This window comes from Notothenia rossii (genome assembly GCF_949606895.1).
Source record: "Notothenia rossii genome assembly, chromosome: 4".
NCBI classification, from domain to species: domain Eukaryota; kingdom Metazoa; phylum Chordata; class Actinopteri; order Perciformes; family Nototheniidae; genus Notothenia; species Notothenia rossii.
Genome location: NC_136902.1, coordinates 91,213,408 through 91,228,117, shown reverse-complemented (window position 1 = coordinate 91,228,117; position 14,710 = coordinate 91,213,408). Strand labels below are relative to the sequence as shown.

General features: G+C 40.0%; 2 protein-coding genes across 2 annotated transcripts in view; both read left to right on the top strand.

Moving 5' to 3' along the window:
* Window positions 1-14,710, top strand: part of LOC307034964 (NACHT, LRR and PYD domains-containing protein 12-like) — a gene marked incomplete at both ends in the record, with an annotated part of 129,324 nt that overhangs the window by 71,811 nt on the left and 42,803 nt on the right. The window lies entirely within an intron of this gene.
* Window positions 310-7,198, top strand: LOC307036167 (uncharacterized protein). The gene is made up of 6 exons (XM_079676243.1): window positions 310-453; window positions 854-1,071; window positions 1,774-2,033; window positions 2,612-2,728; window positions 3,772-3,913; window positions 4,406-7,198. The coding sequence occupies exons 2-6, from the start codon at window positions 912-914 to the stop codon at window positions 4,933-4,935; spliced, it is 1,209 nt and encodes a 402-aa protein (XP_079532369.1). The 5' UTR covers window positions 310-453; window positions 854-911; the 3' UTR covers window positions 4,936-7,198.

Here is a 14,710-nt window from a genome sequence, read left to right as displayed (position 1 = left end):
TTTTCTCTGTCCCCACCTCTCTCCATCAGGTGACTCCGATGTGGAGCAGGAAGTGAAGACAGATAGAAAGGTGAGAGAGGAGCAGTTGAACAGAGTGGAGTATATTTATTTCATTTATTAGGGCTGTCAAGTTAAATGCTGGCAATTTATCTAGAAACCTAAACAATATCCCGCCCCAATGGGCTGTTACTGTGATTGGCTGGTAATACTGTGCTGTGATTGGCTGGTACGGCTGTAACATGTTAACCCGTTAATATCCCGTTTGAAATTGGCGATGAACTCAGATGATCCAGACTCATTTGCATTTTTCAAATTGGTCTGAATATGTTGTGGAATTGTGGTTTGGTTTCATGAAGCTAGAACTTAACTTGATTTCTATTAAAATAACTAACTTTGTTTGATCCAGGCTCCTGAATCCTTCTCACCTGAACACACAACTGAGTCTTCATACAGGTAATCCTATAACATGACCAAACATTATTTTAAACACATTACAAATATATATTCATTTCATTGTGTTTGATTTCATGTCTTTCACCTTGAGGTATTGCATCCAATCTCTTTCCAACAGACGTAAATAAAATAATGCCTCTGTGTGTAGGAAGGATTGTTTTCTTGTAGCAGTCTAGATCCTCGCTGGACTAGAGATTTTGTTAATTTAATGAAAATGTGTTTACACACACATTCTGATGCATGTGGACACATCTTCAGTGATGTTCCTGTAATCATCAGGTGTTTCAGATCTTTCAACAAACCCTCCTCCAGGTCAGACTCCAGCTGGATGAACACCTGTCAGTCAGAACACAGGCCAGTGAAGGCTTGGTGTAGTAACCTGTCCCCTGTGTGTCTACAGGTTCAGGTGTCCTGGTCCAGGTGAGTTCCAGTGTGCTTCGACTGGCCTGGTGTTCGTCATGGCTCAGGAGGCGGAGCTTCTGTACAGGACGGTCCCTTGGGAGGAGAGCTTCCTCCAATCAGCTGGCAAGCAGGCAGCGGGGCCGCTGTTCAACGTGAAGAGTTCTGATGAAGCTGCCGTCTGCCAGCTCCACCTGCCACACAGTGAGACAGAGGATGGTAAAGACATAGTGTTAACAAATACACTTATATAATGATTAGCACTTTATACTATTCACTAGCGTTCAAGAGTTATAAAGCAGCTTTATCAAACTAGTCTAACAAATATAGCAACAGTATAATTCAGGCACCAAATCTATTTCAAAAGAAGAAGAATGAAATTATTAAATCATCCATTTAACATAGTCGATGTGTTGCATGACATCATTATTGAAGCATACGATGCAATGCAGCTCTAAATACTGAGTTCGTTTTTCTTTGGACCCTCTGCTGTCTCTGTAATATTAAAGAGATTTAAACTGTGATTGGTCAGTCCACAGCATGCTCAGCGGTAGACTCTTTACGCCCTTAAAGCCTTAGAAAACTCTTCACACATCTAGAGAATCACTCAGACATGAGACCGGACACAGTCAAGCTGTTCTGGCAGCAGATTACAAACATTTCAGCAGTCTGGTGAATAAAAAAGAATTAATAAAGTTTATGCATAACAGCAAATGCTCACATCCAGAAAGAGCACAGGGGGCGGAACAATAATGAACCATTAGAGTAAAAGGTGAAGGATATAAACTGGTACATCCTAGTGAGGCTCCAAAGTGAATGACATTAGATGAACATTAGCTCTGAACTAAAGTGGTGTGACATTGAATATGATGAAGCTGTTTCAGCAGCAATGCAACAGATGACCAGCTCTTTGCTCCACAGCGCTGCTCCTGGACGGCCTGTTGTCTGTCGTCCACATCACTGATGAAGGCCTGAGCATCTTGGAGCCGCTGGAGGTCACACGCACTCACGTGGTGGTGAAGGTGCCTCACCTCTCTCTCTTTGGCCTGGTCTGGGATATCTTTAAAAGGGTTCTGCTTCTGCGGATAAAGGGCAAGATTCTGGTGTTCCTACGACCCCCGGTCAGAGAGAAGCAAACACTGGATGTACATCTGCTGCAGAAAAACGTCCCTAAGAAGGAGGTAAGGCCATGTGCTCACCATCAGACTAAACACTGGTTTAAACCACAGCTGTTTCCTCACACACTGCTCCTCTTCTCAAACCTTCTCGTGCTGGGAGAAGAATAAGATCTATCTGAACTGTAAATCTTCACATCGCTCTTTGTGGTTTTGTATGATTCTCTCTCAGCATGTCTTTCTGTCTGAGGAAACTGATGGCATGAATGTTAAACACATCACACAGAACTGAAAGACCTGCTGAGATGAATCACTGCCAAGACAACGTGATCTCATCCCTACCAGCCACATGTTACAGCTTGGGCAGCAGCCTTTTGTGTTTTATAACTGACACAAACGGTTTGTGTTTTGGTTAACGTTGGAATAGCTTCTTCAATAGCTTATCTCAAAGAATTAAAATAATCTAATATTAAAGTTAATATTCCTTTACAAAGGCAATACATACTTATAATTATTTTGTGATTGATTGTGTATCTCATCACTTTGTGGAGCAGGTCTGTCAACGTTTGTTGTTGTTTAATGTGATCTTTAAATAAAGTTGCCTTGACTATCTGAGCATAACTAAAGTTACTCTGTTACTGAAGGTTGCTGATCAACACAAACGTGCTGTGAACATCACAATCTCCTCCGACTGTGAGCTGGAACTGTACAAAGGTTACAGTGTGCACTGTGAACCTGAGGACTTCTTCATTCAGCCTAAGGTGAGTCACTGATACTCCTCTAAAGGAACACAATGATCATTAACACACATGTATCTGCATGTGGATCAGTGGCGGCGCAAGAGATTTTCTCTAGGGGGTGCTGTGGGGTAGCTTGACGTTTCATAGAGGGTGCTCAAACATTTAGGGTTTCCCATTAATGCACTAGCGCTACAGTTGCATTTTCTACTGCAACACTCCCCACGCATATACACAGTGTACCCGTGACTGTTACAATGAAAGCTCAATAATCAGCTCACGGCATATAGGTGTAAGCAGCAGGGTAAAGTGCTATTTTACAAGTGGGGAGTGGACCTAACCTCCTCTGGGATCCAAAGATCTTTTTTTAAATAGTGAAGTTCAAAGCATCAATCTGGTGCACTTTGAGAGCAGCATTAAGAGATCTATGGATACATCTCTCAACACCCATATGAAACAGATTTCTTTATGGATATTTTATTAATCACTCCCCTTTTAAAACTGTATTCTTGTTTTACTGTCATATAGTATTTCATAACTGTTTTTCATTTATGCTCTTATTTTTTTATACTGATCATATAAACGTGTGCCTCGGAAATACTTATTTACATAAATCGTGACCAAACCGTTTGAGACCCACTGAGATAACTAGACTAAAGTGAACTATCTAAACACTGAGAGAGTCCTTTACTTCACCTGAGCTGAGGTTATCTGAGACTCTCAGTGTGACAGGAGAGAGTTCTCCCTCCACCTTTTTGTTGAAAAAGCTCCTTATATCCGTTAGCTTGGCTAGCTAGCACCAGATGCTAACCACAACGATCTCCAGTAGATACCCACTGGCACGCACACAAAATGGCTCGTGCCACACACACACAGAGCAGAGCTTGAATGAAACACAGAGACCCAGAAGTAAGCTACTTGTACTGTACTGTAGCATATTACTTTCGAATCAATAATCAATAAAAAAAAAGACATTTTCCAGGATAGCCTCCTGGCGCCGCCACTGATGTGGATCCACAATCACGAAAGAAACAGATAAACGTTTAACTTCTGCTTTTGGTTTTCAGAGTAAAAGATTTGAATCAAGTCTTGGACCAGATTACGATCCGACATTTCAAGTTTCCCTGAAGACGAGCACAGAGACCGTGGATTTGAGGGTCAAGGACCAAGGTGGAAACGTAGTCTGGAATTATCTCCTGTCACTGGAAGGTAAAGACTCCACCTGAGCTCAGACCCAGTGATAGACTGATAACTCTAAAGCTCCATCTCATAGCCTTCTCTATTAAGGCTCCATGGCAACGCATCGTTACGACATTAAACACAACCTGTAATGTTCTCAAACTATAGTAATAACTAGTGAGGTGTGGTGGTGAAACAGCGTGGCATCATGGGAGTTCTAGTCTTCAGCTTCTCATGCTTAAGTGGATTACAGCATTACAGGAGACCGTGATGAACGATACTGTTACCTTTAAAATGACCCATCTCTCTGAACCATTTGGGATAATCTATGTACACAACTCAACCAAGTATAAATAATACAGGTGTAGGAGTTTTTATACATTTGAATGAGGAAATGTTACATATTATAACTTTAAGTGAACAGAAATCCACCTCTGGGATTGTCGAGTTACTTTAATGTTTAAGAGATCTGTTTAATTTGACTGTTGGTTAACAAAAGTATTTTCCCTGTTTATCTACCAGGTCCAAGAAATGAATTGTCCCAGAGAAATGTCCCAGCAGAGAGCATAGTCTCAGCAGAGGGCAGAGTCTCAGCAGAGAGCAGAGTCTCAGCAGAGAGTAGAGTCCCAGCAGAGAGCAGAGTCTCAGCAGAGAGCAGAGTCTCAGCAGAGAGCAGAGTCTCAGCAGAGAGCAGAGTCCCAGCAGAGAGCAGAGTCTCAGCAGAGAGCAGAGTCTCAGCAGAGAGTAGAGTCCCAGCAGAGAGCAGAGTCCCAGCAGAGAGCAGAGTCCCAGCAGACAAGTGGCTGCTCTCAGTTCGGACAGAGTTCATTCAAAGAGTTTCTTCACCTCTCCTGAACGACCTTCTGGATAAACTCTTTGAGTCTAAAGTGATCAGTGAATCTGAAATGGAGTCAGCCAGAACCAAATCCCGAAATAAGGGAGCACGAGAGGTGGTGGACACGGTGCGAAATAAAGGAGCTGCAGCCAGCGAGGTTCTGATCAATGCTCTCCAAGAGCTGGACCACGTTCTTTACGACGAGCTCAACAAGTAACACCTGGAGTGTGACAGCCCCTGCTAGTTCTGCATGTGGCTACCTGTAACTAGAGATGGGTGTCAGGTACTAAATTGTTACCGGTACCTGATTAGTCAGGTGATGTGGCCGTCTGACCGCCGTCAGCCAGCAGCGCAGACCCTAAAGCCACCTTTTCTTTCATTTCTTTTATACAAAAACAAATCTGAACATCATATGTTTTGAATACAACTCAATGGACATCAGGGGGGGGGGGGAGATATGTTATTAAAACACTGCAGAGCCCATACTGTGCCTGTTTACTTCCTGTCTGTCTTCTTCTGCTGTTCCCGTTGATGTTTACCTTCTGTCTGTCTTTTTAATTACATTTCTTTGCACTTACTGAGATAAAAGAGGATTGAAATGCAGAAATGTTAAATTTGATATGTGATAATACGTTTAACTGTTCAAACTGCTTCTGTGAATACATTCATTATTATTAAAAACATGAATTAAAAACAAAGCAAGCTTCTTCAAAAGATTCACACACACACACACACACACACACACACACCTTTTCTGAATGTTCTTCCAATGAAAATAAGAAAAGACAAATTGATAAATGATTTATATTTTTCACACATTATATTGTGTTAGTAACAAACCACACAAAGATTGAAGTGAAAAGACGTATTTAATGTGCATTTGGAAAGCTTTGCTATTCTCTTACAGTACTTTACAATATTTCAAAAGGTCACGTTTTAATACAAAGTAAAAAAAAAACAATAATATAAACTGGCTAATATTTCTGATTCCAGCTAATCAATAACAATTAGATCAAGAGAGGATTTCTGTGTGAGGGTGAAGGTTTAGAAATGTATAATCTGAGAATAGGAGGCCTTGTTCTGATAAATAACGTGAGGAATATTAACAATAAATACAGATCGAGGCACTTGCTGAATCCATCTTTTTCTGACACATTCCTCCGTACACACTTATAACAACAAGCTATAAATAATCATGAACAATAAACAGTGCAACAATTCTCTATGTGTTAAACAAAGGAATGGAAATATAGTATGATACTGTGGCGCTGATCTTGTTTAAAAGATATATGAATTCAAGACGCCCGTATACAAGATGGCGCTGTGACTTCCCGATATCAGCCAATTTGGAAAGCTATGTACGGCAACACAAGTAGGACATTTGACACAGAAGTGTTTCGCCAAGTAGAGAAAAAAACTCCAAAATCCCGACAACCTAATTATTTTTATTGCAATGTAATTTCCCGATTATTTGAGAATAACTCCTTTTAGTGGGTTGAGTAAATTCAATCATTTATGGCATTAATAATTTATACATAATTCTTAACTGTGAATGTCTTTCATTTTATGTAAAATTAGAAATGTGTTAGTCCGGCCAAAACGTTCTCTGTTGAGCTTCCTGGAAAAAAGGGAAATTACTTTAAATATTTTCCATAAAAAAGTTGATTCAAGAACGAAACTCTGTTATTAAATCAGTTTTTTTCTTTAGACAATTATTGCTAAATCTGAAAGGTCTTTCCCAGCTTTGGAATTTCTCTGTTATCGTATTTCTTATCGTTTATAACTTTATGGCAGACCAACACATGCAGTGCAAATCAGGCAGCCGTCTGGACGTCAAATGTCCTATTTGGGTTGCCGTACGTAACTGTCCAATACAGTATGACCACCCGATTTTACGAAAGGCAACCCAAATAGGACATCAAAGAAATTCACAAGCTAGGGAAGCTCTTTCATATTTAGCAATACTTGTCCTATATTTGAATGAAATTTCCCTTTTTTCCAGGAATCTCAACAGAGAATGTTTTGACCGGACTAAAACATTTCTGATTTTAAATCAAATGAAAGACATTCACAGTTAAGATATTCATTATTAATGCCATAAATTATTCTCTACATTTACAGTTTCTTATTTCTCCAGTTTTCTCACTTATTATAAGAATGTAATGAACCCACTAAAAGGAGTTATTCTCAAATAATCTGGAACTCACGTTGTAATAACAATAGCTCATCTCTCTCGTTCAGATTCAAAACATTTTAATTAAATTAAAGACCTTTCTTTTTAATTTGGCTTATAATTTGGGGCAATAGTAATTTGTTAGTAGTATCACTGTTCATGTTTTAAGATATAACTCTTTCTGTTTGTTTACACCTTGTTTTTAATTATTATTCCTCATTTGTTATTGTCATTTTATGTCATACTCTGTAAAAGCACTTCAAGCATGAAAGGTGTTATATAAATAAAGTTTATTATTATTAATGTCGTCTGGTTGTTTGAGTGTTTTTTCTCTTCTTTGTGAAACGCCGCTGGGTCAAATGTCCTTCTTGGGTTGCCGTACATTGCTCTCCAAAATGGGTGCGCTCTGTGAGTCTCACACTCCGCTTCTCTCTGGGGGCTCTCTCCCTCTATTCACACCACTTTTCCTCCAGGAACAACTGAAGTTTAATTAATAAATGTGACAATAAAATAAAAAACTGCTAGATATTCTCTTATCTTCCTCCAGCAGCGTATTACTGAAACACCTAGGATTGTTTACATTAAAAAAAGAATAATGAAAAACCTTTAAAAGAATAACTTACAGAGCACAGATTAAAATCACTCCTGTTTGAATAATTATCTGAATATTTCTGAATAAACAGTGACTTTTTAGCCAATATCACCTCCTCAGTTCCCGCTCTATACATTCAAATGAATACAAATTAAGGTTTATATCTTCTCTCTTAGCTGTAGTGCTAATTATCAACGTTTCTAAAACCAATATATAAAAAATGTGACTTTAAAATGTATGAATACAACAGGTAAGAGAAAAAAGGTGTATTTTCATTATGATTTTAAAGGGTTTCATTATAATCTTTATCCAATATTTAATACTTCTTGATGAATCCAAACTACTTTTGAAATGTGAACAGTGCAACAACAATGTAGAAAAACTGGTATCATCGTTCTTTAAAATGTATTTTCTCCACTATCAATGCTATGCTAACACGCAGTCTACAGCGCTGGAAGTAATACAAGTTTTATTTCTGCCAAAACTAAACCTCTGAAATATAAATGTTCCCACTGACTTTGAAACCTAATGTTTATCTTTAGTTGGAGCTTCTCCTTTTTCAAACCTTTCCTCCTAAATGTGAGTTCAAAGCTCTGATTATCTCCTGAACAAAGACTATGAACATATTCATCGTCCTCTGTTTATAAGTGACTGTTATTTTTGTATATATTGACTCTTGTGCCGTTATATTTTCCTTTTGTATTGATGCCTCTTAATGTGGGACTTTGTATACATGTGTAAATGTTTGATTCTGTAGATATCTTTAAATATTTAAACTTTTATTCATCAGAATTGTGAGAAACAGCATTTCTAAGATGTGGAAAATACAGATAAATATGTACTTTCAATAAAGGTGTAAAATTTATATTTTCTAAGTAAAACAATGAACATTTAATCGCTCATTTTGCTGCAAAATGACCACAAATCAACGCGTTTTGCTAACTTTGCAGCTCCCTTTTTCCTCTCATTACAGCAGCAGTCGAGTGCTTTCACCTTTCCAATCTAATTAAATATTCATAATAAACACACAGAGTTTACACAGCATTTACATGTGTTAAAACATACTTAATCTAAACAACTCCGACAACATACCTCACTTTCTGTTTCCTCTCGTTCCTCATTACCTCAAACATTAAATCCAAATCAAAGCACTTTCTGTTTAACCAATTTAAATCTGAGTTTCCATAGAAACCTCTCCTCATGGATTAAGCCACTTGTTGAAGGACTGTAGAGAAAGTCTCATTTTAAAAGGAGTGAACTGACCCTGAGTCACAGTGTCAGAGGTCAGAGGTCAGAGGAAATGTAACAGCATAAACAGGCAATAATTCTGCCTGAAGGGAATCACAGTGAGGTTAAACATCCTGCTGGGTTTCTCTGGATCTGGATCTGGATCGTACCACACTGACGATCACTGATGGAAATCTTCGCCCGCTACGATTTGATCCAGATCGTTGATCCTCTCTGGAGAAAAGCCTTCCTCGATCGCTACCTTCGAATCAAGGACCAACAAGATAAGAGAGAGAGGAAGGAAGTCAGACTCTCCTCGGACTGGAAGAGCTGGGTTGCAGTTGAATAGTCCAAAAATCAGCTCCTAACCCTATCCCTTGACCTCTGTGTGAAACGTCATAGGGTTAAGGAATAGTGTATTGGAGAATTCAAAAGGATTTAGGAGAAGAGACTTTGGTACTTTAGAGAATCCGACTGCACTTTTACTATCCAACGTGTTTATGATATTTGGTTGTGTGTAGACGGTGGAAGCAGGGAGAGGCATATACGTGCCTTGATCCCTGCCAAGTCGACGCACAACTGTTGATTGGTGTCAGAGCCAAAACACTTTTTAAGAGCAATGCGCTCATGGTATAGATGTGGCGCATACACCTTGATTCCTACTCTTTTCCCTCACCCTATCCTAAGGGAGTGCATGTACGTAGACACGTTAGTTTAGCTGCTATAGGCTTAGACTGTCGGGGGACACCTTACTTCTTCCTTCTGTCTGTCTGTACCTGTGTACTCTCATGTTCCGAATAACCCAGCTTCCCCCAAATGTCTTTTTGGTGTCTATATATACGCCGGGATCCTGAGTCGTGGCTGAACATGTCTCTGCGGTCCTGCCTGACTCTCATCATACTACTTCCCTGATGGCTCCCATAGGATTGTTGACATCCTCATGGATTCATCTTTGTGAGGATCCACATTGCGGCCTTCCTCTTTTTCCTCTGTTGTTGTCTGTCTGTCTTCCTGGCTGGGCGTAGCTGACCTACATTTGGATTTCCGTCTCCACACCGCTCCAGCTGTTGATCATCTCGCTGATTGCCACTACTCACCTGCACCTGCTTAAAACCCTGGTTCTCATCCTCAGTCTTCGCCAAGTCTTTGTTTATTCTTCAGGGGTAAACGAACTTCCAGGCCCCTTTTTTGACACTTCACCACTGTTTCAGTCTTAGTGCTTGCATGCGGGTTCTCATCTCCAATCATTCCACATGAAGCCTAACAGAAGAACTGGCCAAGAAGAACCCCGCAGGCACTGTATCGGATCCCGCCACAGTCCATCATGCTCTGTCTAGTCAGGGTTCCCTTCTGGGTCAACACGACCAGCTCATCCGGGCGTAAGTCGAGAGTAATCAATCCATGGCTCATCATGTCTCAGAGTTAGCTTGCCAGATCTCTGCTCTCTCTACCTCGGCTGCTGCTTCTCGTGCCACTCCCAATCCTGCTCCTGTTTCTACTCCACGCCAGGATTTCCCCTTCACCAACCCTGAGCCATTCCACAATTTAGAGGAAATGGACGTCCACTCTCGGGAGACCTCCGAGAATGGTGCGGTTACCCAAAGTGACAGACCTAATTTTTAATTTTTAGGGTTTGGAATGTTGGGAAAACTGGTGTAAATAGATGCAGAGTGAACCCGTGAAACCAAAGAGCAGGCTGTGAAGAAAATGTAAAAAAGTATCCGAAAATAGTGCCTCATAAGGCGGGTAGAGTCCCCTTTCAACTCCCCTTACATTCCTCCAGAGTCAGAAAAAAGTCTGAGTTAACTTTTTGGAGAACCGTAAAAAAGGGGTGAAAATGTAAAAAAGTATTTGAAAATAGTGCCTCATAACCTGGGTAGAGTCCCCTGTCAACTCCCATATCATTCCTCCACAGGCAAAATAGTCAGATTAAAGTTTTTGGAGAACCAGGGAAAACTGGTGAAAATGGAAAAAAAGTATCCGAAAATAGTGCCTCATAAGGCGGGTAGAGTGCCCTGTCAACTCCCCTTACATTCCTCCAGTCAGAAAAAAGTCTGAGTTATCTTTTTGGAGAACCACAGAAATTGGTCGAAACTGAGAAAATGTATCCAAAAATAGTGTCTCATAATGCGGGTCGAGTCCCCTCAAACTCCCTTTACATTTCTCCAGAGACCAGTTCAAAAACTTAAAGTTTGGTAAGAACCAGGCTGGGGGGTCTCCAGGCAACAAATCTATCCGAGCCAGAGTGCACATTTAGCGGATGAATTCCTCCAGGACATCAGACAGCCGTTTTTGTTCTGAGTCCTCTCAAAAAACGGGTTTCCCATTTCGTGCAGACAGTAGTCTGAAATGGATGAATGAACTTTTTCAACGGAGTAGGGGAACCTGATTTTCCCCTCTCCGTTGTAAGTTGCGACGGAGAGGGGGAAAAGTGTCCAGGGCTTCGGACCGAAGCGCCAACAGCTTGAGCTTTTTCGAGCCCCTTCTCCGTTGGCACTCAGTCGTTTTTTCGACAATTTTTTAAAACTTCATTTTTGATTATTTTAAGATATAATTGATCGTTTTCTTTACTTTTTTCTTCTTCTTCTTTCCACGGGTGGGTGTGCATGGCAGGCCGCCTATGAGCCGCCTATGAGTACCCAAATTCTGCCTGGAACCTCCAGGATTTGTTCTCCGTTTATATGCGTTAGCGTAACCGGTGATTGCAACAATGGGTCCAATGCTTCAATGCATGGTATACGACCGGGTTAAATTGTCCCACCTCCGCACCAACGCGGGGCTGGTGATGGCAACATTGGGTCTGATGCATCAATTCATGGTGCCCCAACCATGAGAGGGTTTGGGGTGCCCCGGAACCAGGCAGTACCCCAGCAGGAAACACGTTTTATGGTCAAAGGAGGAAAGAGTGCTTGAACCGGGGTAAAACAAAGAAAGTGTCCGACAATAGTGACTTGTGAGGCGGCCAGAGAGTCTGTCATATCTCGGTCCTATCCTCCAGGCAATGTGGTTACCAGAACTGGGTCAAATTGACCAAAATGTAAAACAAATAAGTTTCAATTCATCCTTGGAAAAGGGCTGAAAATGAAAAAAAGTATCCAAAAATAGTGCATCATTCCCCTGTCAACTCCCCTTGCATTCCTCCACAGTCAGAAAAAGTCTGAGTTCACTTTTCGGAGATCCATAGAAAAGGGGTGAAAGTGAGAAAATGTATCCCAAAATAGTATCTCATAATGCAGGTAGAGTCCCCTCAAACTCCCCTTACATTCGTCCAGAGACCAGTTTGCAAACTTAAAGTTTGGCAAGAACCAGGCTGGCGGGTGTCCAGGCAACAAATGTATCAGAGCCAGAGTGCACATGGAGCGGATACATTCCTCCATGAAATCAGACACCCGTTTTTTTTTCTGAGTCCTCTCAAAAACCGGGTTTCCGATTTCGTGCAGACAGTAGTCTGAAATGGATGAATACATTTTTTTGACGGAGAAGGGGAAGCTTGGTTTCCCCTCTCCGTTGTAAGTTGCAACGGAGAAGTGGAAAAGTGTCCGGGGCTTCGGCCCGAAGGAGCTTTTTTGAGCCCCTTCTCCGTTGGCACTTAGTAATTTTTTCGAGAATTTTTCAAAACTTCATTTTTGATTATTTTAAGATATAATTGACCGTTTTTTTCACCTTTTTCTTCTTTCCACGGGTGGGGGCTCATGGCAGGCCGCCTATGAGCTCCCAAATTCGGCCTGGAACCTCCAGGATTTGTTGGCTAAGTTCCATAAACTGACAAAGTCACCCAGAAATGTCACTTTTATTGCCCAAAAATATATAATACAAATACATTTAAATAGTAAAAGTTACAATTGTGCTCCACGTAACCCGGAATTTGATTTATATAGCCCAATGATAGGGAATAAAAATCATTTTAATGGAAAAAAGTGTTAAAATGCCTGATTAATGCATATGCAGGACCCCAGACCCCAGTGAGCTCAAGACTATGTGCATTGTGTTAGGGAACCATATTAATGATAAAATAAATCATTTAAATGCAAAGATAATGATTACAAATCATTTTTAGGGGGACAACTGTGGAGAGGAGCCTGAAAATGACTCTCCAGCACCCCGGAGAAGCAGGGTGTGAGACTCACAGAGTGCACCCAGAGAGATCCTTGCAGCACATGGCTCTTGCACCCAGACTGTAGCCAGAGAACAGGCTGCTTCACAGCACTTTGTAACCCAGGAAAGCAGCTTGAATCGTGGGTACATGAGTGTTAAAAGTGCATTAAACTGTTTTAATTCAAATGTATGTTTGACTGCATGAACATCCGGTGTCATGGACATATTCATGTCAGTATGGACAGGAAACTGTCCATTTCGTCCCCTTTTAAGTCATGAAATGTACAAGAAGATGAAAACAGCAGAGTCACTGCTGTTAGCAGGGTCTCAGACTCACAGGCACATATGCAGAGATCCAGGGTGGTGCACATGGCTTTTCTACCCAGGAACAAGTCTTTGAAAGCTGGGGAAAAGTGGTGTGAATAGAGGGAGAGAGCCCCCAGAGAGAAGCGGAGTGTGAGACTCACAGAGCGCACCCATTTTGGCAATGTACGGCAACCCAAGAAGGACATTTGACACAGCGGCGTTTCACAAAGAAGAGAAAATAACGCTCAAAAAACCAGACGACATTAATAATAATAAACTTTATTTATATAACACCTTTCATGCTTGAAGTGCTTTTACAGAGTATGACATAAAATGACAATAACAAATGAGGAACAATAATTAAAAACAAGGTGTAAACAAACAGAAAGAGTTATGTCTTAAAACATGAACAGTGATACTACTAAAAAATTACTATTGCCCCAAATTATAAGCCAAATTAAAAAGATTGGTCTTTAATTTAATTTAAATGGCCGACCAACCCTTTTTGACTGGTCATATTTCTGGAGTAATTATACAGTTTTTGAGGAACAGAAATGTTGTTTTCTGGCATCACTTTAACATTTTAACAAGGTGCTGGTGGGTGAGCAAACTTGGAATAATGAGCTAAATATAAATATACTTCAAGGTCCTCCAGGAACAACTGAAGTTTAATTAATAAATGTGACAATAAAATAAAAAACGGCTAGATATTCTCTTATCTTCCTCCAGCAGCGTATTACTGAAACACCTAGGATTGTGTACATTAAAAAATGTAAAACTTTTAAAAGAATAACTTACAGAGCACAGATTAAAATCACTCCTGTTTGAATAATTATCTGAATATTTCTAAATTAAGAGTGACTTTTTTAGCCAATATCACCTCCTCAGTTCCCCCTCTATACATTCAAATGAATACAAATTAAGGTTTATATCTTCCCTCTTAGCTGTAGTGCTAATTATCAACGTTTCTAAAACCAATATATTAAAAATGTATGAATGGAAAAAAGGTGTATTTTCATTATGATGTTAAAGGGTTTCATTATAATCTTTATCCAATATTTAATACTTCTCAATGAATCCAAACTACTTTTGAAATGTGAACAGTGCAACAATGATGTAGAATAACTGGTATCATCGTTCTTTAAAATGTATTTTCTCCACTATCAATGCTATGCTAACACGCAGTCTACAGCGCTGGAAGTAATACAAGTTGTATTTCTGCCAAAACTAAGCCTCTGAAATATAAATGTTCCCACAGACTTTGAAACCTAATGTTTATCTTTAGTTGGAGCTTCTCCTTTTTCAAACCTTTCGTCCTAAATGTGAGTTCAAAGCTCTGATTATCTCCTGAACAAAGACTATGAACATATTCATCGTCCTCTGTTTATAAGTGACTGTTATTTTTGTATATATTGACTCTTGTGCCTTTATATTTTCCTTTTGTATTGATGCCTCTTAATGTGGGACTTTGTATACATGTGTAAATGTTTGATTCTGTAGATATCTTTAAATATTTAAACTTTTATTCATCAGGATTGTGAGAAACAGCATTTCTAAGATGTGGAAAATGTGGAAAATACAGCTACATGTGTACTTTTA

Bases quoted from the DNA above. Each gene is read 5' to 3' on its own strand.
- LOC307036167 (XM_079676243.1), top strand. From the start codon at position 912: ATGGCTCAGGAGGCGGAGCTTCTGTACAGGACGGTCCCTTGGGAGGAG. The intron at 1,072-1,773 runs GTAAAGACATAG...TTTGCTCCACAG, and splicing joins ACACAGTGAGACAGAGGATG to CGCTGCTCCTGGACGGCCTG. The intron at 3,914-4,405 runs GTAAAGACTCCA...TTTATCTACCAG, and splicing joins TTATCTCCTGTCACTGGAAG to GTCCAAGAAATGAATTGTCC.